The sequence below is a fragment of the Dicentrarchus labrax genome, unplaced genomic scaffold, assembly GCF_905237075.1.
Source record: "Dicentrarchus labrax unplaced genomic scaffold, dlabrax2021, whole genome shotgun sequence".
Lineage (NCBI taxonomy): Eukaryota > Metazoa > Chordata > Actinopteri > Moronidae > Dicentrarchus > Dicentrarchus labrax.
Window position 1 is genome coordinate 3,082,984 of NW_026136711.1, and position 24,419 is coordinate 3,107,402.

A 24,419-nucleotide genomic window follows, 5' to 3' on the forward strand; every position below is an offset into this window, starting at 1 on the left:
AGTGTGCCCTTACCTCACTATTTCAGACGCTCTGAACACCGGGAGGTTTTTTCTTTTTCACAAGGAATTCACAACTTGCAAGCTGAAGTTGAACCAGTAAAGAAAATAATTTTAATATTACACACAGGTATCCTGTCATACTGCACCATATGTGCAGGTGGAGAACATGACAGCTCTTCTAAAGTCAGTTGAAAGTCAAAAGGAGAACCAGTGTGTTATTTATAGAACAATCAGTTGCAGTTAAACAGTTATGAGGCACTATACAGTGACTTTGGCAGTGCAATTTTCAGCATACCCCAGGGTATAGCTTTGCATTGATGGTCCACAACAACATTTAGTCTTTTGTAGCACGGCAGCTGGTGGAAAACGCTCACAGAAAACACTAACATTGATAATGACACCATTCCCCCTCCTCATCCACCTTCTGCTGGGACGAATGAAACTGGCACAGGTACAGCACTGCTACATCACTACAATGTGGAAACAGAATCATTTTATTTGACTAACAGCTACACACAGTTTTGGAGAAAACAAAAGCAGCATCGGGCACCCCTCCCGTGGATGAGGAATGGCTAGATGAGAAGCAGGCAGGAGAGGAGATGATTGCTCAGCGGCGCTTGTCGTACGTCTGTATTGTGCTCCACTCATAGGACTCTGCAGAGGGACACAGCTCGTTAGCTTAAGCACACATTTTGCCCTTTTATTACTTTCATAAATAAAGTGAGAACCATGAGGTGCAGCTTAACTTGAATTGAGCTCACCTGGCTCCTCTTGGCTTCTTTTCCCCATCAGTCCAACAAAGGAGTTGACTTTGTGCCCTTCAAAGAAAACATATTTTAAATTGAGACCAGTTTGTAGTAGCTAACTGCAACCAGTGCCGCAGCAACCTCTCAGACAACAGCTACTGTAGAATAGTCTGAACATTTCTGATCATTTAAATGAGATTTTACTGATTGCTTTTTCTTAATATTATTGACTCCCTGGTGAAGATATACACACATTTATATGTAAAGCTGCGGTAGGTAATTTTTATAAAAATAGCTTTTTGTCATATTTGCCTAAACTTTAACTATATCCTGACAGTAGAACATGAGACAGATAATATCATATATAAAACCAATCAGCGGTGAGAATAGTTAGTTGATTGTTGAGTCCTATTTCCAGGGTGTCAAATACAGACGCTTTGGGAATGAGACTCAACAATCAACTATATTCAAGCCTCCCACACAAAGCATCCTTCTATCTTTCTCTGCTCTGATTGGTTGTTTTTGTTCAGGCCCGGTGGATTCTTGCAAATACCATTAGGAGCACTAGGAGGAGCCGGAGGAACCTGATTTTTATCTGTCTCATGTTCTATTGTCAGGATATAGTGAACGTTTCAGTAAATATGACAAAAAGTTACCTACTGCAGCTTTAAGAATTTCAGTATTTTCTATACATATTTGTTTCTCATATATAATAAAACAACTCACATTTTAAGACCTTTAGTCCAGTGTTTCTTAAGCTTTTAAGAAAAAGGAGTCACAAAAAGGCTTGTGACTCATTAAAACAAAGCTCTGGAAGGGATGTTTATTGTGCAGGCTGTGACCACTTTAACCAGCAAGTCATTATTCCTGATCAAGCCTAAGAGGTCGTTTTTCACAAGAACAAAAAGTAGATTCATCTCAAGCCTGAAGAAATAAACCTAATTTTGTGCATCACAAATCTTTTTTTCTGCTCTCCTTCTCTGTTAACCTTCTCTGTTTGTGTGTGAGAGCAGAATATAGACTCTTTCTCAGTACGATGTCAAAATGTCGCCTGACAGTATAGTGTGGATGTGACCACGGTGTCCTTGGTGGTAGCTATGGCCCTGATAGAGACACATTTCACTGCTTTAACCTCAGCTCTGTGAAACCAAACTTAACTCAGTAAGACACTGGGACCTGGGTTTGCAGTGGTCAGGGTTCCCATTCGTCCTGAAAAACCCAGAAATTGATTAAAATTACCCAAAGATCCTGGAAATAATCAACAATTTTCACTCAGATCTGTAAAACAAGATAAATTCTACTTGATGTGAACTGTTACTTATGGCCAAATGAATGTTACAATGAGTGGAAAACTCAGTAGTCAATTCACCAGAGACCGCAGCGGAAAAATCGGCCAAGTGCGTCACACAAGTGAGCTAACGCGGAATGTCCCATAAACACTGACCACCTACAATAAAAACTCTTGAAAAAGGTCCTGGAAAATGATTTCTTAAAGAGTGGGAACCCTGAGTGGTGTAAATGTGACAGACAGTTGCATGGAGACTGACTGGGGCACCTGTCAATCACAGTAATGGACTGTAATGTGATCATGAGGAGGGGGAGTGGGTGTATATTGGATTGGGGTGTTCTAAAACTATAGTGAGCCCTGAGGGAATATCTTACATTACAAACATCAATATTTGCATTAGTCTGATGAGAGTTGATCCTACATATATAAAAAAGGTGAGGAAGCTGACTCTTGTCTCTCCACTGATTTGTCCCTTTGTGTAAGAGTGTATTGGCAGAATACATTCTGGTTCCAAGTGACGGGAGAAACGCGGAGCTCCCTCTATCCATCACACGCGTAAACAATCCAATTTAACTCTCACATGTCCTTGGGGCATTGATCCCAGCACTCTCCCTCTCCCCTAATGATGACTGACTTCTAGCCATGCCTCCATAAGAGGAATAAATTAGATGTATACTTACTTGCGCTGTGTTGCATCACTGAGTGGGTGACTAATTTAGACCAGAAAAAAAAAAACCTGACAGAGAAAAGGGAAAATCCCCTCCTCCTCATTCCTTTTCCATTGCTCCTTATCTCTTTCCTCTTTGTCACACACAGATTCCAGACCACCCTCTTTACTGACAAATTAATGTGGTCTGGTGTTCAAAAGAAAAGCAAAAAATGTGCAAAATCAATGAATTAAACGCCGTGAGACGGTGTGCTCATACACTCCTTCTTAACCACTGGCATAAACTCAATTAATAACACTGTGGGCGAAATATGAGAGGATTTGCTTTCTTCCCCATTGTGCTTACACTGTTCTGTGATTTTGGAACGAAGCGTCGGAGACCAAATGGCTCAACCCATCACTCCTTTAATGTAGTTTATTGCAACATTCTGGGATATATATGCCACGCGCCCCCTAAAACACCTGCTGGCTCCATGCTTTTTACTGCCGCTAATGTCAGTCACACAACAACCTGCGTCTGATGTTGACAGATGTGGCTTTTCTCCTATATGAGGCAATCTGCATAGAAATCGGAGAGTTTTAGTATTATGATACAGAGCAGCTTTGTGACAAAGCATTTTACAGCATTCAGTGTGTTTATAGACGGTTTATTTTAAGTCTGAGACACAGAAGCAGGGGCGTAGCTACCACTGAGGACACTGATGTCATGTTCTCCTTATTTCTTCTGGAAAGATTACATTCTACACGTTTTATATGAATTTTATATGATCTTTTTGGTCTCTGGGCGGATGGGGGGGGGGACTCATGGACTGGCAAAGGCATTGGAGAATTTTCTGAACCCATAAAAGCACAGATGTTATTATGCATTCAAATCCCCCTTCCCCCTGACTTTTGAGGTAAATTCAATAACAAGTGAATGTAACATTAACAAAACTGACAAGCGATTTTATTGCTTTGAAGAATGACTGGGCATTAATAGGCTTCTTACAAGCTAAAGAAGGGATAGCTGCAGGCCGGAAAAATGTCAACCAACCAAGTGTAAATCCATACTACACTAATATGATACTTACTTTTGTGGGTGATCTGTGCGTTTGCTGTGAGAGGAAAGAGAGGGGTTTTAAAAACAGGTCCGTGGAGGGAGAGAAAAGCTGTGTGTGGTGCCGAGAAGGAGCTCTCACCCGTGGAGCGTTTCCCCATCAGGCCAATGAACTGATGTGGCCGCGGCTTTCTCGTCATCCTCAGAAGGATTTCTCTGAATGGGTCGTTGGAGAGCCAGCCGTCCTGGGGGGGGGGGTCTCAATCAGTGTTTGTAGAGACAAGTATGATTGCATAGTTCCGCAACATTTTAGGGTAAATCAGGCAATAACTGCTAAGAAAAGAAAATGTCCTGAATGCATCTTAATTTGTCGATTATAGTAGGGTATAACATTTATATATACATTTAGTATAAACCAACCCTCTCACACACACACACACACACACAAGCTACACTGAGTAATAATCCATATAAGGCTTGAATTTTGAACTTTCATTATGTTAATGTTTCTATTTCCATCCCAGGATGCATTAGTCTGAGACGTGGACCTGGGGGCCACTAATGTCTGGCACACTGGGCTGTAATGATTTATTGTAGGCTCATTCATCTGCAGAATGGGCCCCAGCCTACAGTAGAGTTTAGGCTACTGGCACGTTTCCAACTGCCAATGTCAAACACAGGACGTGTGTATCATGTCAATGGAGACGGTCTCCAACCCCGACTACAGTGAGCACTTAAGGCTTTATTTCATTTCCCACTGGCTGGCTGCTCCAACCACTGCAACACTCTCCACCTGCGTGTCCTAAAGAGCCCTAATTCTTATTTTCTTTCTCTCACAGTTGTCTGGAAACAAGTGTAGAATATTTCATTGATATCCTGCTAATGAATTTGCCTTTGCTATATGCTGCATGTCCCTGCACTGGCACTGCTTTGGGAAGATTCATGAAACTGCGCTGAGAACAGCTGAGAACGATTATCTCACACTGCTGGTTTCTGGATTGAGGAAGCTCAGGAACTGGAAGCAGTCTGCTGGCAGGTTGGACTGCTGTTCAGAAGGGAACTGGTGTCAGTTGATGTGGCGGCAAATTGCGACACTGTGGATATGTTAGTGGCAGGGATGCACAATGATTATCAGGGCAGATAAATGATCAGCTGATAGTGGGACATTTATATTATTATGTATTATTCTGATAATGAAATTATAGCTGATGATTAATCAAACCATAATAATAATTATTTATTTTGGATTCTTATGCAAAATGATTAATAGGCCTTATGTTCTGTGAAAGCCAAAATATGTTTGTTAAGTTTACTAGAAAAAATAAATGAACATTTGATGAGTCAGAACTGTTGTTTGTTAACAATAGTGATGTTAGAACAGATATGGAATATTAAATCATCCATTTTTGCTCACTACATCTCAGCCTTTCTTTCCTTGAATTATATCAAATCTACAGGTTATGAACTTCATTTTAAAATGCAAAAATTTTATCAGTTGTCTTTTCGGTGATAAAGACGATAAATTGTCGGTTATCGTATCAGCATAAAAAATCCATATTGTGCATCCCTACTTAATAGTATAGCCTAATTTGTTTGTACTGATTAATCATTCAAACTTGTGTTTAATGGAGAGAGCAATGAATGGCATCTTAAAGAGTCCGAAAACATCTGGATGAATGTTTCTAAGGAGCTGATATTATACCATACTTATTAGGGCTGCGATTATTTAGACAGATATTGTGATTGTAGTATGATTCACGATTATTGGGAATGATCATTTTGTCATCACAGATTTCATTTTTACAAAAAAAACAACCTAATGAAATCATGATGATGTGACATTTGTTGGGGTCTGTACCACCTCTGCAGGGTACTTCATTAGCCTATAATGCTGTTTAACTTACATATTGCAGCTTACGTGACTTGCATATTGCGATTCCGATAATATTGTAATGAATTGTAATACTACCAACAGGCTTTATTATCTCATCATTATGGGTTATTGTTCAACTCTGTAGAGAAAGGCCAGCTGTTGACAGATGTATGGTGTTTGTTAGTGGCAAACGGTATCATTTAAGGCTTAACTATTAACTAGCCGATCATATTTTTTACTTTTATCACAAACACTTACATTTTTGCTCTTTAATGTGGGTTAAACAAGCTGACAGTAGTAGGCTGCAACTTTCCTCCAGAATAAAAGAAACAAGTGCTGCTTTTGCCTCTGACAAGAACACATTAGTTAGTAGTAAATACCACTTGACAGACTAACTCTAGAATAGGGGCTCAATAAAGCCGTGCTGTATACTACCTGAATCTGATTACTGCTCGTCCAGTAGTCAGCGTCTTCTTTTGGGTCGATTTCCTCGCAAAAAACTTGGGCGACGGCGAAAAAAGCCATTAAAACAGGTAAAAGCAGCAACTTCATGATGCCAGACCTGCTTTTAGATTCACTTAGACGTAGTGTTGTAATAAAATAACGGCCGATAATCAACTTCAGAACAAAAAATACAAACGAGTACGTTTTCGAGGCGCGAGCAGCGGCTGTACTGTGCGTCTTCTCTCTGAGCTCAACAGTAGTCCATAGCGCGTGCGTGCGTCAAAGCGCTGTGCCGGGCTCCCGCCAAATGTCTCCGAAGCTCTCCGCGCGCTCGCTCTGCAGCCTCTGCGGTCTTCGGTCTCGTGCGTCCTGCTGTCCAGTGTGCCTCGCGTGCGCTCCTATATAGCAGCCTCAGCGGCGCTGATTGGTGACGCCGTTACAGTAGTGTGATTACTCGCGGCCAGTCACGAGTATTAGAGTAATAATGTAGTTCCCAGTCCAAGCACTTTACGGATTGTAAAGGATGTGCGTCACCGGTGTGGGTCTAAATGCGATCTGCGTTGGTCATAAACATTGATAAAGTGGTTATGACACCATAACCTACTAATATTCAGCATTCAGATTGATAACAAGAACTCCATGGAGAAGCCTCATGGTGACTGGGCCTTATGTAAGCTATTATTCTGCCTGGAAAAGAGAGTGGAGGGAGCTCAGTGTTATAAACTCAAATTTTAAGTCGCAGTTTCAAAATCTACATATAAAGTCTGTGTGCAAACTCAGTTTTTGGTATAAAATAAAAAAAAAGATTTCTAACTGTTTTTTCAACTTTAGACTCAAATAAATCTTTCAGATGTGAAAAAAACATGTGTGATTGTATCATTTTGAAATTGACTTTGGCAACATCTTACACTCAATGCCTCAGACAGTATGGAAGACAAATAGGGATACATTTGAAAAACGTAACTATATTTTTAGTTTAAAGTCAGAATTCAGATTTTTAACTCAGAATTCTTACTTTTTGCTTTAATCTAAAATAAATGTTTCACATGTGGCCCTAAACCTCTTCCGTATTATAGCCTATTCCTACAGCTCAAAGGAAACACTGTATAGAAATCACTCATATAAAAGCCTGAATGAAAAGGAGAAGGGTGTGTGACCTGAGGGTGCCACTGATTTCCATTAGAAAAGCTGTGTGTTCAAGAGTAGGATGCTCAGCATGAATAGAGGATCACGTTGCCACACCAAGTTGAGCTTCAATGTACCTCAACCAGTGCTTGATTTGCTCAAGTGCCTTTATTACATTAACAATAAGTTCATTTTATTTACCCATGTGCTATTGGCAAATGCAAATATTTTCCCTGTGGTGGGAATGGACTTGGTCTGTCTTCTATGGCAAGTGTTTCATCTATTTGTTCAATTAATCCAAGTTGCAACACATTTACATTAACAGGAGATTTTGAAGGATGCTTTGCATCGACTGGCCCTAGTTGACCTCCATATTCAGTATATTTAGATGTTAATATTTCTGAGAATTAAGAGCATTGAGTTCAAACCATGGACATGGTTAATTTTCTTCCTTCGAAATGACCATTTTGCCTGGTTCTAGGACACATAAAGTGATGATGTCCTGTTGTACTTCCTGTAGGTAAAGTGACTGTGGATGGGTTTACACTAATACTCATTACGTATCTCTAACAGGGAGGGGGCTACATGCTCACAGAGCCACTTCGGACTGGAATTTAATCATCCTCACAACTGTGACAGCTCATCCAATTAACAGACGGAAGGGGGAGGTGAGGAGAGAGAGCTGGAAAGAGCGAGGTGATGGAGCTGTTGGAACCATGGGAGGGAGTTACCACAGAGGAGGAGGATTGAGAAGGAAGATGTAGGAGGTAAAAAACAAGAAAAAAGAATTGAAGTTGGGGCACGGAGATAAACAGATATGCAGATTATGTGGGGAGATGTGGACAAATAGGACATCAGTCCAGTGAGACCAAGAGGCATTCGCAGTCGATACCGCTGCCTGGAGGTAATACGATCAGCTGGAATGCGTAGTCGGCCACTGTGGACACTCCTCTAACTTTGATAAGGCATCCAGCAACAAATGGGACTCTGCGATGCATGAATATATTAGAGCATAAGTTGATTTAGTGCATGGAATGAATCCAAAACAGATCATTTGCTGAAAGAGATGACTGAGTCAAAGCAACACAGTGCCAATAGTAAATACATGAGCGACTTGAATTAGAAAATCCCTGGTGTAAACAGATTCCTACCAAATTTAATTTATGCTTCAATTAAAAAGAGCCTAGAAGATGCTAAATAAAAACAGAGTTGTTATATATATATATATATATATATATATACATATATATATACATACATATATATAACTTAACTATTTGTCTGGTCCAACATAGGGCCAGAATGGGGCCAGTTTAAGTGCGTCCAATGTGTGGACCATGACTGGGCCAGACCAATTCTGCTGCAATGGTAGAGGTAAATGGACTGTACTTGTATAGCGCCTTTCTAGTCTTCTGACGATTTAAAGCACTTTAACACTACACCACATTAGCCCATTCACATTGAATTAGACTCAACAATCAACTCTTCAAGCTATATCTTTTCCTTCTCTGAACCTGAATTTTTTCACAGATTATGTTGCAAGTACTACTGTCAGAACACAATTTCAGCAAATATGATACAAAACATAAAACTCCAATACTTGCCTTGTATGTAATGTAATATAAGACATTGTCAAATGAGGAAGAAGGGTGGTAATAATTTACAGATGTTAAAATGATGGGTGTACCAACTCTGTGAGACTTGATACAAACAAACTCACCAAAGTACGTGTCACGTTTTCATTCTTTTCAAATTAAAGATGTGGTGATCATTTTAATGGGGCTACCACATGTTCATTTTCCTCTGTGGATATAACATGCCCACCAGATATTTCACAACAGGAGCAGATATGAGATATGAGCAGACACAAGAACTCCTTCTTCTGTAGATATATAAGACCTGATATAAAAATTGGACTTTAGAAAGGTTGCATTAAGTCCTGCAACTTAGAGGAAACAGGTTATGTGTCATTGCCTCCCAAAATGACCCAAATTATTTTTTTCATATCTGTCACCAGGACAACATTATGTTGCCTTCACTTGTGACAGACAATGTACCCACATCGTAAAATTGGTCTGGCAAGATGTGATTGTCACGTCATCTGCCTTTAAAGTTGCAGTAGATCATTTTTTATTAAAAAAATGTTTTTGTCATATTTGGTGAAAATTTCCTTACCTAACCTTCCTATATCCTGACAGTATATCAGATAATCTGTGAAAAAAATAATTATCTTCAAGCTAACAACCCAAAACGTCATTCTGTCTTTCTTGGTTGTTTTTGTACAGGCCAGGTGGATTCTTGTGAAAAAAATGACAAAATTTTATTTTTATAAAGATTACCTACTGCAGCTATAATGAGAATCTCATGTGTATTTATTCATGTTGATGCTTGGCCTAACCATAAGGACAATCCATTTTGCTGGACAAAACACCACACAGTAGATCCACAAGGAGGCCAATAACACTTCTGAAATATGTATGTGTAATGCTGTGGTTAATCTTTCCAATTAGGTGTTATTGGATTGTGTTAGATTTATGGCACACTGAAACTACCTTAATGCCCTGGTTGGCTCCATAAAGTCCAAAACATCATTGTCACATATTTTATAGGTTTGTTGAGCACACAGTCTCTGTTCCAACATCATCTCCTTTATTTTATATTCATGAAACTATCTATGTTCTTATTTTGGTGCTGTTCAGTATTATCAGTATCCTGCTGGTAGCCACTCAGTACTTTGATTAAAACATCTAGTGATGTGGTTTACTCCTGTGGTTCACACACTGGTGTCCAGGGGTCACCAGGGGCCATTAATAAGCCTCCCAGCAAAAGTAAATCTCACCACAATTTAATTCCCTAGATGTTTGATGGAATTACATCCCATGGAACAAAAATATCTCAAAGCAAAATGTCCAGAAATGACATGGTTTAAGACTACAGATTGAGAATGTGTATGGTTTACTGTGCTGTACTGATCAAATTTGTACTTCTACTGCTTGGGCTTGAGGATGGAAATGTTGGTCGTTCTGTCTTTGGTCCAGATATATTGAGAATGACTGGCCAGATACTGCAGAAGTCTGATTATCTGGTGACCCCTAACCTAAAACTTTCACTTCAGAAATAGCAGAATCAAGTTATGAAATCTACAATCCCAGTCCCCACGAAGATCATAAAATTATAAATGTAACTACTTTACAGGCATTGCAACATTAAGTTATCCTTTATTGATCACTGTACAGAAATTCATTCTCTGCATTTGAGTACTAGGAGCAGTAGGCAGTCACAGTGCAGCACCCAGGTACCTGAGCCAGTGGTCAAAGTGGTCAAACTAACATGTTTTGATGGTGGGGGAAACTGGAGCACCTGGAGAAAACCCATGCAAACACAGGAACAACATGCAAACGCCACACAGAAAGGCCCTGCCCCAACCCACAATCTAACCCAGGACGTTCTTGCTGTGAGATGACAGTGGTCACCACTGAGCCACCGTGTTGCCATGATACATGAGGTGTTGCCTCACCAGAATCAAATAGGCAAACCCAAATTAGGTTTCGGGGTCCGGTAACAGATACTAAGAGGTCCTTGCCAAACGCATCTCCACAATGCTGAATAGGTCTATCGTCACCAGGTAAATCTCTGTCTTTAGTGTAGGCTACAGCAACTAGGAGTATGGTGGAGACTATGGACTGAAAGACCTAAGAATTGGCCAAGAAAAGGTTTGCTTCAGATAAAAAAGAAACTTTCGAAAGAAAGATTACTGACAAAACAAAAAGAAAGCAATCGAGGACAAACACGGATAACCACTGGTATAGCTTTTCCTTGTTAGAGAAAGGAGAGAAAGGACTAAGAGCAGACACAGATGTTGTGATATTGCCCTTGGACAGCTTGGTCTTTGTAAAATATTTGCATTAGGCCATGTAACTATTACATTAATCTACTTAAATAACTTACTTTCCGGGGGTATGAGTGCTATGTAACCATACCTGCCAACTTTTCAAAAAATCTTGGAGTGAGATTTTGTCGGGGGTGACCAAAGTTATGCCCGCACGCAGCCACACAAGTTGGTGGCTCAGATATCAGAGAATTGGAATTCATTTCATGTTGTACCAATGTTGTACCCTGCATTCTGGTGGTTTGTGGGGAGGCCCAAAGCCGCTGATAGGAGCAGCCTACTGGAGATGGACAATATTGGTTACATTCTGAAAAGCAGACATAGCTGAAGGTCCACCCCCAGGAAATTTTGGATTAAGTAGATGTGATTTCCTGCATTCTAGTGGATTTTTGGGTGGTCTGCTAAAGATGTGCAATACCTGAACTTATTCTGATTCATGTTCGGCATCATGACTTGTAGGGCCTTCTAGACTTGAGCTGAAAATTCAACCAGAAAACTGTTGTTGTGCCTAAATGACTGCCGGTATCACAATAAAGCCTTATTCATAGACCAGTGTTTAAGATTGGACCTAGGTACCTGTAGGTTGATTGATATTTTGATTAGAATGGTATTAAACTAATTCTTAACTGAAACCTAACCTAGTTTATTTCAAATAGACACCTGCGATAATAGGGCACAGGTAAAAAACACATTCAGCAACTAAGATCTCAAATTAAAAAAACTGGACTGTACTACACTGAAATACAAACCACAAATTAGTCAAAACTATCAACCATGACTTTACCTTGATCAACTATTACACAAAACTCTTGACTGAACCTTGACAGGACCATTACACATATCATACCTTAACCTCTTGTGCAGACATCCCCCCAACAGAGGGAACGGGCACTGCATATTGGGATATTGTGGCTGTGGACTGGAGAGCCTGTTGCTTTTCTTGGTGGCCTTTGCTTTTTATGTGGCGCACTACATCTGCCACACCCTGGTGGCAACATGAGTTTTCAATACGGCATACTGCACACCAGTAGTGTGTGTTGAGGCTCCCTCTGGTAATAAATGGCCATGAAGAGGTCCACTCATTTTTGAAAATGCATCTATATGTTGCTGCTCCAGCCAGAGCACGACTCTTCTGGCCCTGCTGTTGGATTGGGGGGGCCTCTTCTGTCTGTCCCTCTGTGTCTTCTTCCATCTGCCCTGTTGGTTGTTCTATTTGTCCTGTCTGTTGCTCCTCTGCATGTGCGTCTGTCTGTCCTGTCTGTTGCTCCTCTACTCGTCTGTCAGTCTGTCCTGTCTCCTGCTCTCTCTGTCCTGTGTGTTGCTCCTCTGTCTGTTGTCCTGTCATTTCTATCATTCATTCTGGCTGTTCTGTCAGTGTGTTTGTCTGTCTTTTCTTACTTGGCTGGTTCTTTAAATAAAATAAAAGGTTTCGCTCTTGTCCTGGCAAAGGTCTCTTATGGGACATCTTTGAAACCTTAAAGAATTCAAATGATCATGTTGGTTTAATAACTCTACTCTCAGTTACAAAAACATGCACATGCAACACTTCTATTGCACACATTTCCTGTATTTATGTTAAATTCTTCTTTCGAAGTGCTGTTTGGTCCTACAGAAAAAGTCTTCATCCACAGTGAGTCCTTTTCTTTGGCCTGTTAATAAAAAGATAAATGCCATGTGAGTAAATAAACAATGCAATGAGCTGATATTTTGAGCATGCAGTATACCACGAGGTTGACAAGGTGCTCTCCTGCTGCTTGTTATGACAGCTTTCACCACACTAAATCATGTTCACACGCACAAACACAAACAAATAACTTATTTCAAGATTTAAAGTTTAAGAGAGTGAGTACTCAATTGGACGACATTTCATTGTTACATACCTAGTCTCAGCTCAGATTCTCATCAGACTTCTTGAGGTAGTTTCTCCCGCTGTCTTTCTCGGTATCTCATCTTCTGTCGCCAACTTCGGGGTGCCATAGACTGTATATATAGAACGGGGTGCAGCATATATGGGTGCAGCGCATAGGGTTCAGTGGCGCTCATCAGCGCCATCTACCGTCGGGGAGTTTAAAAAGGAGTCTCGGCCCAAGATCAGATTTTTTTAGCGTGAGAAATTGGATGTGTGGCGTGAGTGCATGTGAAAACAGGCAAAACCGTGTGTCACACGGCGAAAGCGTGAGTGTTGGCAGCTCTGTGTAACGTCATGTGCATGCGTCAACAGTGTTTGTGTAATTACTCTCACTGCCAAAAGGGGGAGACAAAAGTTCCGCACTGCAGGATAAGTCTGTCAGGTCTTCTATTACCTTGCAAATGCGTTGCTTTTTGATAAAAACATTAGCTTTAGCTGTAGTTGTGTTTGTGCATCTGTCTCTGGTTGTACTTTTGAAAAACAACCTGGGATCAAGTTTTGTTTCTGACGAAATCTCACTCTTTTCCTTGTGGCTGAATTGCTTTATATGCTGAGAGTTTGGTTGCATGAACAATGCTGTGACCTTCTGATGGAGTCGGTCCCCTGGGGTCCATCTGGATAATGGATGCTCACTTGGTGGGCGGGTGGCTGATGCGAGAGGAATATTGATATCTGTCTGAGATAAGGAGGAACAAGCTTCACCATAGACACTATGTTAGATTTACTGCACAGGACAGGTATCAGGTAACTTTTGTTTCTCAGAGTGTGGGTGAAAGTCTATTACAAACAATAACCAGGTTTCTGTTGTATGATATGGGAGGTTAGAATTCAATTCAATTAAATTGTATTGGATAGTGCCAATTTATAACAGAAGTTATCTCAGGACACTTTTCAAATAGAACAGGTCTAGACCGTACTCCTTAGTTCCCACCATGAGCAAGCACTTGGCGGCGGCAGCAAGGAAAAACTTCCTTTTAAGAGGCAGAAACCTCTGACAGACCCCGGGTGGGTGGCCATCTGCCTCGACCAGTTGGGGTGAGAGAGAGAGAGAGACAGGGAGAAAGAGAGTAAAGGTTAAGACAGAAGGACAGAGACAGGACTAAAGACAGAAGGACAAAGGTGCACAGCAACAACAGTAGCAACAACTACACTAATAGAAGTGACTGATAGTGATGATGATGAAGATGATGATGATGATGATGATGATGACGACAACAGCCACAACGATGGGGGGTGGGGAATGATATTAGTAATAATAGTAACTGCAATAATAATGATAATAACGATAATATCAGCAATATTACTGAACTCTAAATCCTCAAATAAGCTGTTGCTATGTAGAAAGTCACACAACTGTTTGGCGACTACTTAAGGGAAGGTTAGAAATGGGTCTATAGATGGCTAAAACCCCTGGCTCAAGAGTGGGCTTTTTAAGAAGGGGTTTAATTACAGCTACTTTATAGGACTGTGGTACATATCCTGACAATAAAGAAAGATTGATCACAGTAAAGAAGTGCCAACTAAGGGTAAGACTTCTTCTGCTAGTCTCCTATGTTTTAATATTTTCCTTTTTATAGGGGCAAAGAAGAAGAAAAAAATGATGAAATAAAGAGTTGATATAGCAAATGGGCACAGTGATCACGGCCCTGCTCTGGAGATCAACCACAGACTAAAAACGTTGGATGGACAGGACAGGGCAATCAGGTTTATGCTCACTTGGGCTGATTTTTTTTCCCTGAGATGAGTTTGCAGGTCAACTACCTCGCTAGCAGTCATACACCCTTACGCTAACCATAGCCCATGAGCGGCTGTGGCTCAGAGGCAGAGCGGGTCGTTCCTAAATCGGAAGGTTGTGGGATCGATCCCCAGCCCCTGGTGCCACGTGTCGAAGTATCCTTGATCAAGATACTGCACCCCAAATTGCTCCCGATGCTGTGCATCGTTGAATGTTAGTTTCTGTTGGATGGACTTTGCCATCTTCACTGAGTGAATGTGGCACGTAGTGTAAAAGCGCTTTGAGTGGCTATACAAATACCATTTAATAAGCGAAAAAGTTGTGGCATAGTGTGTAGCACTGTGGGAAGTGCCTACGTAGGAGTCTTAGTTTTGGACAGAACTCCCATACACATTTGCCCAGTGGAAGATAGTAGGAATGTAGCAAAAGTCAGAAAGAGTTGAAGTCCAGTTACATTTGCAAATCTGCACATTTAAATTCATCCATCCATCCATTGTCCATCACTTATCTGGGTGCAGTTCACAGTGGCCTCAGACTAAGTAAGGTATCTCAGACATCCCTCTCCCCAGTCACGTCTAGCCAGGTGATGAGGTCACATGCTGAAATCCCCACTGTTTGCTGAATTCTTGGAAGTCCTGGGATGCGTATTGTGGGCCGTTGTCTGAGATCACTGAATCTGGAATACCTTGGCGGGCAAAATGAGCTTTCAGTTTCTTGATCACTGTGGTAGATTTGGTATCTGCCAGGTAGTCTATTTCCCAAAAGTTTGAAAAATAATCCACAGTGATGAGATAGTCCTTATTGTCAAACACAAACAGATCTGTGCCCACCTTTGCCCATGGCCTGCTTGGCACTTCATGTGACATTAGTGTTTCTTTTTGTTGTTTATTGTCCATTGATCTGCAGATATCACACTTGGCTATATACTTTTTGATCTGATCGTTCATGCCCAGCCAATAGACACAGTCTCTAGCTCTACGTAGGCATCCTTCAACACCCAGATGTGATGAGTGTAAGCGGCTAGTGATGTCTGATCTCAGTGTATCAGAAATGATGGCATGCTCACCCCGGAAGACTATTCCATCTTTTGTGGCTTAATTCTCCTTGTAATGAGAAGTAAGGCCTGATTTCACTCGGTACCTGTGACTTGTCCTTGGGCCATCTCTGGCTCATTGTTTCAATGATAAACTGCAATGTATTGTCTTTTTCTATGGCAGACCTTATGTCATGTAGTCTGTCTGATGAGATCGGTAAGTGTTGCACCATGTTGACAGTCTCTACTTCAGCTTCCACAGGTGTACTCTCAGGAAGATAGGCTCTGCTGAGAGTGTCGGCCAGTGACATGTCTCTTCCAGGCACATAAATGACGTCCAAGTCATATTTTTGTATGTGCAGCATCATGCTTTTCGTAGGGGTTTTCGTACTATGGTTTCTAATGGCTTGTGATCACTTTGGACAGTGACTTTGTGGCCACATGTGTATTGGTGGAATTTTTCCATGCTGAAAACCATTGCTAAAAACTCTTTTTCTATTTGGGCATAGCGCCCCTCAGTTTGTGTCAGTGCCCTGCTTGCGAAAGCGACTGGCTTCCCCATCTGCACGAGTGCTGCGCCAAAAACCTGTGTCTGAAGCGTCACACTGTACTGTCAGCTCCTCATCAGGGTTATAATATTTCAATACTGGAGAATTCGCTATTGTCTCTTTCAGTTTCTGTCCATTTCCACTCACTGTCTTTGTGTGTCAGGTCTCTCAATACCTTGCATTGGTCTGGGAGGTAAGGGCAAAACTTGGTGAGGTAATTAACCATACCTATAAGCCTCTGCACTGCTTTTACATCTGTCGGTGCCGGCATCTGCTCAATGGCACACACTTTTTCAGGATCCACTTTGAGTCCATCTGCCGTCAAGCGGTGTCTAATGTATGTGGTCTCCTTTTGTCTCAGTCTGAATTTTTCTGCATTTAGTTTTATGTTCTTTTCCCTGCATCTGTCAAGAAACTTTTTCAGTTTTTCATCGTGATCCAGTTCCGCTTCCTCTTGTGTCTCCCCTTGTCCTGTGATCAGGATGTCATCCGCAATAATGTACAGACCAGGTACCATTCTCTGGAATATTTCAGGGGCTGGACTTATCCCCATCGGCATCCTCAGTCATCTGTACCGTCCGAATGGAGTGGCAAATGTTGTCAAATAGCTGGACTCCTCCTCCAGCTGTACATGCCAGGATCCACTCTTGACATCACACACTGTGAACACTTTAGCTTTTGACAAGTCTGGTAAGATGTCCTCGATGGTTGGAAGTGGGAAGTGACTGCCCTTTAGTGCTTTGTTCAAGGGTTTGGGATCAATACAACTCTTGGCTTGCCATTCTGTTTCTGTACTACCACCATAGCACTGATCCAGTCTGTGCTGCATTCTACAGGAGTGATTATTCCTCTGTGTTGCAGGTCTCTAAGCTCTTCCTTCAGTGGTTTCATCAGGGCCACTGGGACCCGTCTCTTTGGCTGCTGCACCGGCTTCACTGTGCTGTCCACCTCCATTTTGTATTTTCCTTCAAGACAGCCATCTCCAGTGAACACATCAGCATAACTTGTTTTGATTTGTTCTATTGTCCACTGCCCTGTTGTAGGTTTTCCTGCTGTGACTATACTGTCTATTGTCATGATATTCTCATGGTGTACTTAAATCAGTTTCATTGCCTCACTGGCTTTCCTACCCAGCAGAGGCACTGCACCGTCCGTATTTACCAGTTGGAACTCCAAGCGATATTGTGGACATTTCTGTTTATTTCTTTCATGTGTTTTTCGGCAGAATTTACACTCCACTGTGTTGTGTGTACCTTTCCTCTGGTACTGTGCTCCTTGAACGGCATGCACCTCTTCTACCATCGGCCCAGTGATGGTTTTAGCATTCTCCTTAAAGAGCTCTGCGGCTCCGCACAGTTGCAAACATGTGTCAAGTGTCAAGTTTTTCTCCCGTAGCAGTCTTTCTCTCACGATCGTGTTGTTACCACCGCACACAATCCTATCACGAATGAGCGAGTCTCTCAAAGTCTAAAAGTTGCATGTTTTGGCCAGCAGTCTCAGTTCAGTGACATAACTGACTATATTTGCATATTTGCCTGGTTTCTTGTGAAGAAACGATAGCGTTCGACAATCTCGTTCACGCTGGGGTTGCAGTGATCATCAAACTTTGTTAAGATGTCCTCTTCCATGCATCCTTAGCTGTGTCGCCCATCAGGGTATCCAAAAGTTCCCTGCCGCTCTCGCCGACAAGATAGCTGCACAGTTTTACCTTCTGTTTATCATCAGCTTCAGCCATCGCCAGATCCACATAAAGAGCAAACTCGTCCCTTCCATGTTTTAGAAAGGTTGCTGGAGTCTAAACACAACGTTTGTGGCGGCTTCAGTCCCTCCATGGAATCACACGGCAGTCACACGCTAGCGGCTCAAAACTAGAATCAGTTAACTCTCTTCTGATCGGAGAAAACTTGCACGTACTCAGACAGAGTCCTCTTGCGCTGCCACCATGTTAAAGTCTGTTACTTCATCACAGGAAGGGTACTTCGTACTGTTTTCGTACTGCATGCGTGTAAACATTCAGCCTTTTCCGGTGACTCAGGTGGTGTCACTTCAAAACATGTGTGACACATAGAACTAAACAATGTTTCCTAACAATAGTTCCTATTTTTACACCAAGTACACACAAGTACAAGTGTACTTGCCATTACCCAATCCCACATTTTTGGCAGTATCAGAGGAAATTCCAACACTGGTATTGGTATAAGAGCAACTCTATCTGGATCCCCCTCCCCCGACACATTTCTGACTTTGGAATTGGGGGGCCTGCATCTGACATCTTTTGTAAAGTTACAGAACTGCCAATTCAACAAGCACACCAACTTTATGCAGTGATTGGCCAAGTGTGGACATGAGAAATTTATACACTAAAAATCTATGGGTAACATACTAACAGAAATAATAAAAAAATACTGTATTGGGTTAACTTTACCTTGAGCCAACCAACAAAACAAGCTCAAGTTGTACTTTAAAACTGAAATAATTGTATTGTTAAAACCTGCTCAAAGCAATACCTTGTTTAACTTCACCAAGTACCCAAAGGTAGAAAACCAGAACCAAAAAACATTTATCAAAATCATCAAATCATCAAAAGTATTTATTGTCTATTTTACTCTAAATGGGACCATCATTTACTAAACGAACATCATGATGTATGGAAGAAGACTGAAACTAGAGATCGGAACAAACTCATTAGGAATATCTGTTCCCTGAGCAAGTCGGGTCATTTCTCCATTAGACTGCATTGTATTGTTTTTTTATTGCAGCCAATAGAGCCCCCCCTGCCAACCTTTACACAGAATGCAGGTTTTAAGACACTTCCGTGTTGGCTTCACTTTACAAACCCAGAAGCTCTATCCATTATATAAACTGTCAATGACTTCAACTCACAGTCTTCATCAACAGCCGGAGTTTGCTTCATCCGCAGAGCTTTCCACCGCACCTTATGGCCTTCACCAGCCGCTGGAGTCAACTCTCCACACTTTTTGCAAACGATTAAGCTACAATCTAATATTGTCCCCCACACATCAAAAACACCCACCAGCCATGACTTTTCTGGAGTGAGGGATGAAAAGTGAAGTGGCTGTGCTTGGCCATCAAGTACTCAGGAGTGCCAGGAGTGGGGTTTGCTTCCAGTGTGAGAGGCGTTTGAACAAATCCATGTGCAATTGTCATCTGTACTTCACACCATCAACTTAAGTTAGCTATTGTTAGCTGCTAAATGTCAAGTACAGTTTTGTGTACCTCTCTCACAAGTGGACACACAAACACACACACACACAGACACACACACACACACACACACACACACACACACACACACACACACACACACACACACAGATCACATAGACCTCAAAATACAATTTCATGTTTGAAGGTTGTGAGGACTTTTTCATTTTCTTAGATGCTACAAGAATGAGTCATACAATGTGAAATCTGCAGGAATCCAGTTTGCCACAATAGTTGCATCACTCATCTGCCCTTCCACACTACACACACACATACTGTACACACACACTTCAAAGCCTGAAGGGAATAAAAGAATGAATCACCTTTTGAAAGTTGTTTAGGGGTGACTGCCTTTCAGTCACACTGAAGACTCAGTTTAGAGGAATGTTATTCAAGATGGTCCAGATGGGACACGTCACCTTAATTTGCGGCTCTGCTGGGCACTCTTTCATTGCCACTCATTTCTTAAATGAACCGGTTCTCCCCTCCCTGCTCCCGCTCCTGTATTTCTCTTCAAGTGGGCTCACACAAGGACAGAGAGATGCTCCTGGGTTTGTCACTGCAGCTACAGGCAATGTGTCAAACCTGTGCCTTAATAAAACTGTATATGTCTGCTTTCCATTTCCCAGGACCAAATGTGATCTGTAAAAGGAATGCTGGGTAAGTATTAAGCTGAGCAATATATTGATCTAGGTATTACTGGTTTGCACGTTTTATAGTTTTGTTGTTTCCTTGTTGTGAATTGCCTTTTGCAATTCAGCATTACCTGTACTTAGACCTGAACAATAATTATGTCTTTTTGAAGGACAATCCAATTTTTGACACTGCAATAATTATAATCATCTTAATCATCATCTTGCCACGCTTCAATCTGTGAGTTTGTGGCCCAACTATAGTATTTCCTACTATAGTGTTTCTTTGATTATTATTATTTTTTTAAGCTTTACTATACATATGCATATATGTATATAAATAACTGTATATATTGATTTATTTTATTTGATGTATATGTAACTTAATTATCTGTTATGTCCTATGTGTGTATGAAGGGACTGCAACTTTCTTTTCGTTGTGCAACCTTGTGTTGTATAATGACTTAATCAAATAAATTGTCTTGGAACAAACCATGCGGTGCAGTCAGGTTAGACACTTTTAACTCTGCACACCGTCACATGCCGTCACATGACACATGGTATCACCAGCCACTTTTCACTATTCACTTGCCAGCAATGAGCTTCACCAGGAGGGCATAAGGTGTAGGAGGTTCATGATATCCTAGTCAGCTCCGAGCCCTCTGTGCAGGGACCCCGACCAAGTGGTAGAAGTCACCAGTGCAGCAACAAGGATAAGAACCCCTGCTGGCTTCCCACCCACAAACACAGCTAAAAGAGTTGTACCTCCCGCTTGGTTGTACAGTTTGTTCCAAAGCATGACCACACAGGAGGTTCAGCTACAGGACTCAAAAATAAAGGTTGTGTAATACTAAAACACCATACACTGATGAAGACCATTTCATGTGGTTGAAAGCTCCAGAAAATGCTGCACAATCATTTCTCCAGAAAAAGAGCACATTTTTGTTCTCACCCACTGCCTGCCCACATTTAATTCATTTATACCAGTAACCGTGAATTTAAATAAATATATTTTTTACCCGTTAGGCAACATTTTTGCGGGTTACCCTGCTTTGAGTGCAGATCTTTTATTTGTTTTTTGTTGGCAAATTACTATTACCAGGAACGATAGCTCCGTAGCTCTGTTGTCCCTCCTTCAGTTCATAATCTTGGTTTACCTTTATCCATTATATGAAATAAATCATTATAATTTAGTTTCGTCATTGGCATGGTCTTTTAGAGTGAATTTCCTGTATGATATACATTTTCATACATGCATAGCTGAAACAACTGCTGTAACTATTTGTTTTTTGTGTAATAGAACATTTGAGAAATATCTCTTTGAACACTTAAATACTTTGAGTAGTGAGAGTAGTAGAGTAGAGTAGTTCATAGTGTTTCTACTATTACTATGCTGGTAATAGACTATGTAGGGGCTCTGTAGAACACAGACTCAGCAAAGAGAAAGAGACTGAACTAAACATATATTAACACTGTAAATAGATGTGTTCATTTCACTCACAAAATTAAAAAGTAAAACTAACTAAATTTTGTATTTTCTATTTGTACTATGTTTTGTATACATATATATCACATCATGTCAAATCATATCAAATGTACCTTTTATTTGGGCTGTATACACTGTATCTACCAATAAAAGTAGGCTGATTGTGTCTGTACTATGTAGAACAGTTAGCATCTAATATATTTATTCAACCTGTATATTTCCGTTTGTCCAGCTGCTGTTGATCATTTATATTATCTGATGCTTGTTTGTCCTCATCGTTCATTCCTTATCTTTAGTATCTTGTTAGCTGACGTCTATTATCTTCCTGTTTATGAGCTTCTGACAAACAGGAGTCACACAGTCCTTGTGTGTGTCAGTAAACCTGATCCTAAGGTCTACTGTTTTCATCATTATTTATGATGACCCAAAATGTCCCACATTGAATACATAAATGATGACATTATGAAATAAATAATTATGTGAATGAATATGAACTGCGTAAAATAACCATAATATATTTTTAAAAATCAACTCAGTATGATAGAATTTAATTTTTTTTCAAAATAACTGAGTTGATCATTTCTATTGAACCCCTGCAGTCGTTAGTTCACAACAATATAGTTTTTTCTGGCAATTTCTCTGCCAATCAAAACAAGCAGGGCAGAGCCAGTTATCGTATTTGCTGCTTTTCCTAAACGGCATATATATATATATTCAATTCAATTCAATTCAATTCAATTTTATTTGTATAGCGCCAATTCATAACAGAAGTTATATCAGGACACTTTTCAAATAATGCAGGTCTAGACCGAACTGTTTAAAACATTATTTACAGAGACCCAACAGTACCACCATGAGCAAGACCTTGGCGACAAGGGCAAGGAAACAGTGCCTGTTAAAAGGCAGAAACCTAGGACAGATCCTTCGGCTCTAGGTGGGGTATATATATATATATATATATATATATTAGTGCTGTCAAACGATTAAAATATTTAATCGCGATTAATTGCATTAATGTCATAGTTAACTCGCAATTAATCGCACATTTTTATCTATTCTAAATGTCCCTTGATTTCTTTTTGTCCCATTATTTTTTTCTCATTTTAATGCTCTTATCAACATGGAAAAGTGGATCGGCTTGCTTTGTGCAAATGTTGTTTTTATTGAAAAATCATCCATTGTCGCCTGGCTTTGACGAGGGGGCGGAGAATTCGCATCAGCCGTGTGCTTGGCCATCAAGTGGTATTTCAGACTGGACGTGCTGCGATTATAGCTCAGTTAACAACGACAAAACACACAGATCACTTTGGTCTTGTCAATGGAACCATATGGCAACTTTTGAAAAGTAAACTTTCCATTCAGAATATTATTGGCATCCATTTCGGCTTCTCACGCTCGCCATCCACTCAAAACTTAACGTCTACTACTCTTAAACAGGTGTGTGCGGCGTGCCTGTTGTTTTGTTTCCGGTCTAGCTAGATCCGGTGTGGTGTTGTAGTTTTTCTAATGTTACTAGTTGTTGCAACAGCATGTGAAAAAAACTACAAAGTGTGCTAGGCCAAAAAGAACGTTAATCTCGCGATAAAAAAAATGATGCCGTTAAAATGGGTTCGCGTTAACACAAACATGCATTTCACCCTGAGTTTAATAATTTGCACCCTTAATGCCAAGCGCAAGGTGCTCTTTTAGGCGCACAGACTGTATGGGCGTCTCCATGTGAACCTTCTAATTTGGTCCATGTATGTTCAGCAGCGCAACCTGCAAAAGGGCTGGGTAAATATAGATCATAGGTGGTGATAAATAAAGACACTGATTTGGTGAAACCGCTTGTATTATTATAAGCTATCTGACTGATGGTCTTTTAGTAATAATTGTCATGTATCTCATCTCGTACATGGTCATATAGTTCAGTAATTAATGTTACACAGTAGCGTTTGCATTGCATTGTAATTTCACGGATAAAACATGAGATACTACGTTTGCCAAAAAGAAAGTTGGATGAGGCTATGATTAGCCCTGGTAACCGGATGTCTCCTTCATAAAAAAGCATAAATATAGAGTTATATCCGACCAGTCTGATCCGTGTAGAGGTCTGTATGTTTATATTTTATATTTAATGCAGGTAAACTCAGCAAACGGTCGTGCGTAAAGACACAGAACTCTGGCGCGGCACTTAAAACAACTTCACATATCCGTCCATGCCTTCAGATGCTGCAGGGACTTCATGAACTGAAGGAGAAGCTTTTTATACAATATAAAGCTGTTGTGGACAGCAGATACTGTAAGAATCATCCACATTCATTCATAGATCAGTGACTGATTTACTGCTTTCCTGCTTTAACCAAATTAAACCTTTTGCAGCTTCCTATGCATTGTGATGGAACATACAGCTACAGTACAGTAACAGCGTTAATATATTTGCCCGCATTCGCCATGGTGTTAATTATCTCTTCATTAGTAAGAACTGCTTCAGATAGATTCGATGCAGGCTCACTCAGGCCCACACTTCTTGCAGTAAAATCCTTATGGAATAATATTAGGCTGGCAAACACAAAATGGTGCAGTGCCTTGATCAAGTGACATTTCATTCCATACATTCAGACTTTCATTCCATATATTCAAGTTTCATTCTATATATATTCCCACGTAGAAAACCTTAAAGCAGGGAGAGCACATCTCCCTGCCCTTCCATGTGCATACATGGAAAAGTTTAAGACAAGGAGAGTGGAAGCAGAGACTCCCAGGGTACAGAACAGAGCAAGCATCAATGGCAATAAGAAAAT

The 24,419-nt window shown here is 40.7% G+C and overlaps 1 protein-coding gene across 3 annotated transcripts; it reads right to left on the reverse strand.

Annotated features, from left to right (window-relative positions):
- Window positions 1-88: 88 nt before the first annotated feature.
- tac1 (tachykinin precursor 1) lies at window positions 89-6,535 on the reverse strand. Of its 3 annotated transcripts, XM_051415419.1 has the most exons (6): window positions 6,046-6,535; window positions 3,880-3,982; window positions 3,772-3,795; window positions 1,905-1,955; window positions 762-818; window positions 89-654 (listed from the first exon to the last, which is right to left on the reverse strand). In XM_051415419.1, exons 1-6 carry the CDS (start codon window positions 6,160-6,162, stop codon window positions 608-610), a joined length of 399 nt encoding a protein of 132 aa, XP_051271379.1. In that variant the 5' UTR covers window positions 6,163-6,535; the 3' UTR covers window positions 89-607. The 3 variants fall into 3 exon arrangements, with proteins under 3 accessions (XP_051271379.1, XP_051271380.1, XP_051271381.1); XM_051415420.1 differs by lacking the exon at window positions 1,905-1,955 and having other exon boundaries at window positions 6,046-6,507; XM_051415421.1 differs by lacking the exons at window positions 1,905-1,955; window positions 3,772-3,795 and having other exon boundaries at window positions 6,046-6,529.
- Window positions 6,536-24,419: the final 17,884 nt, after the last annotated feature.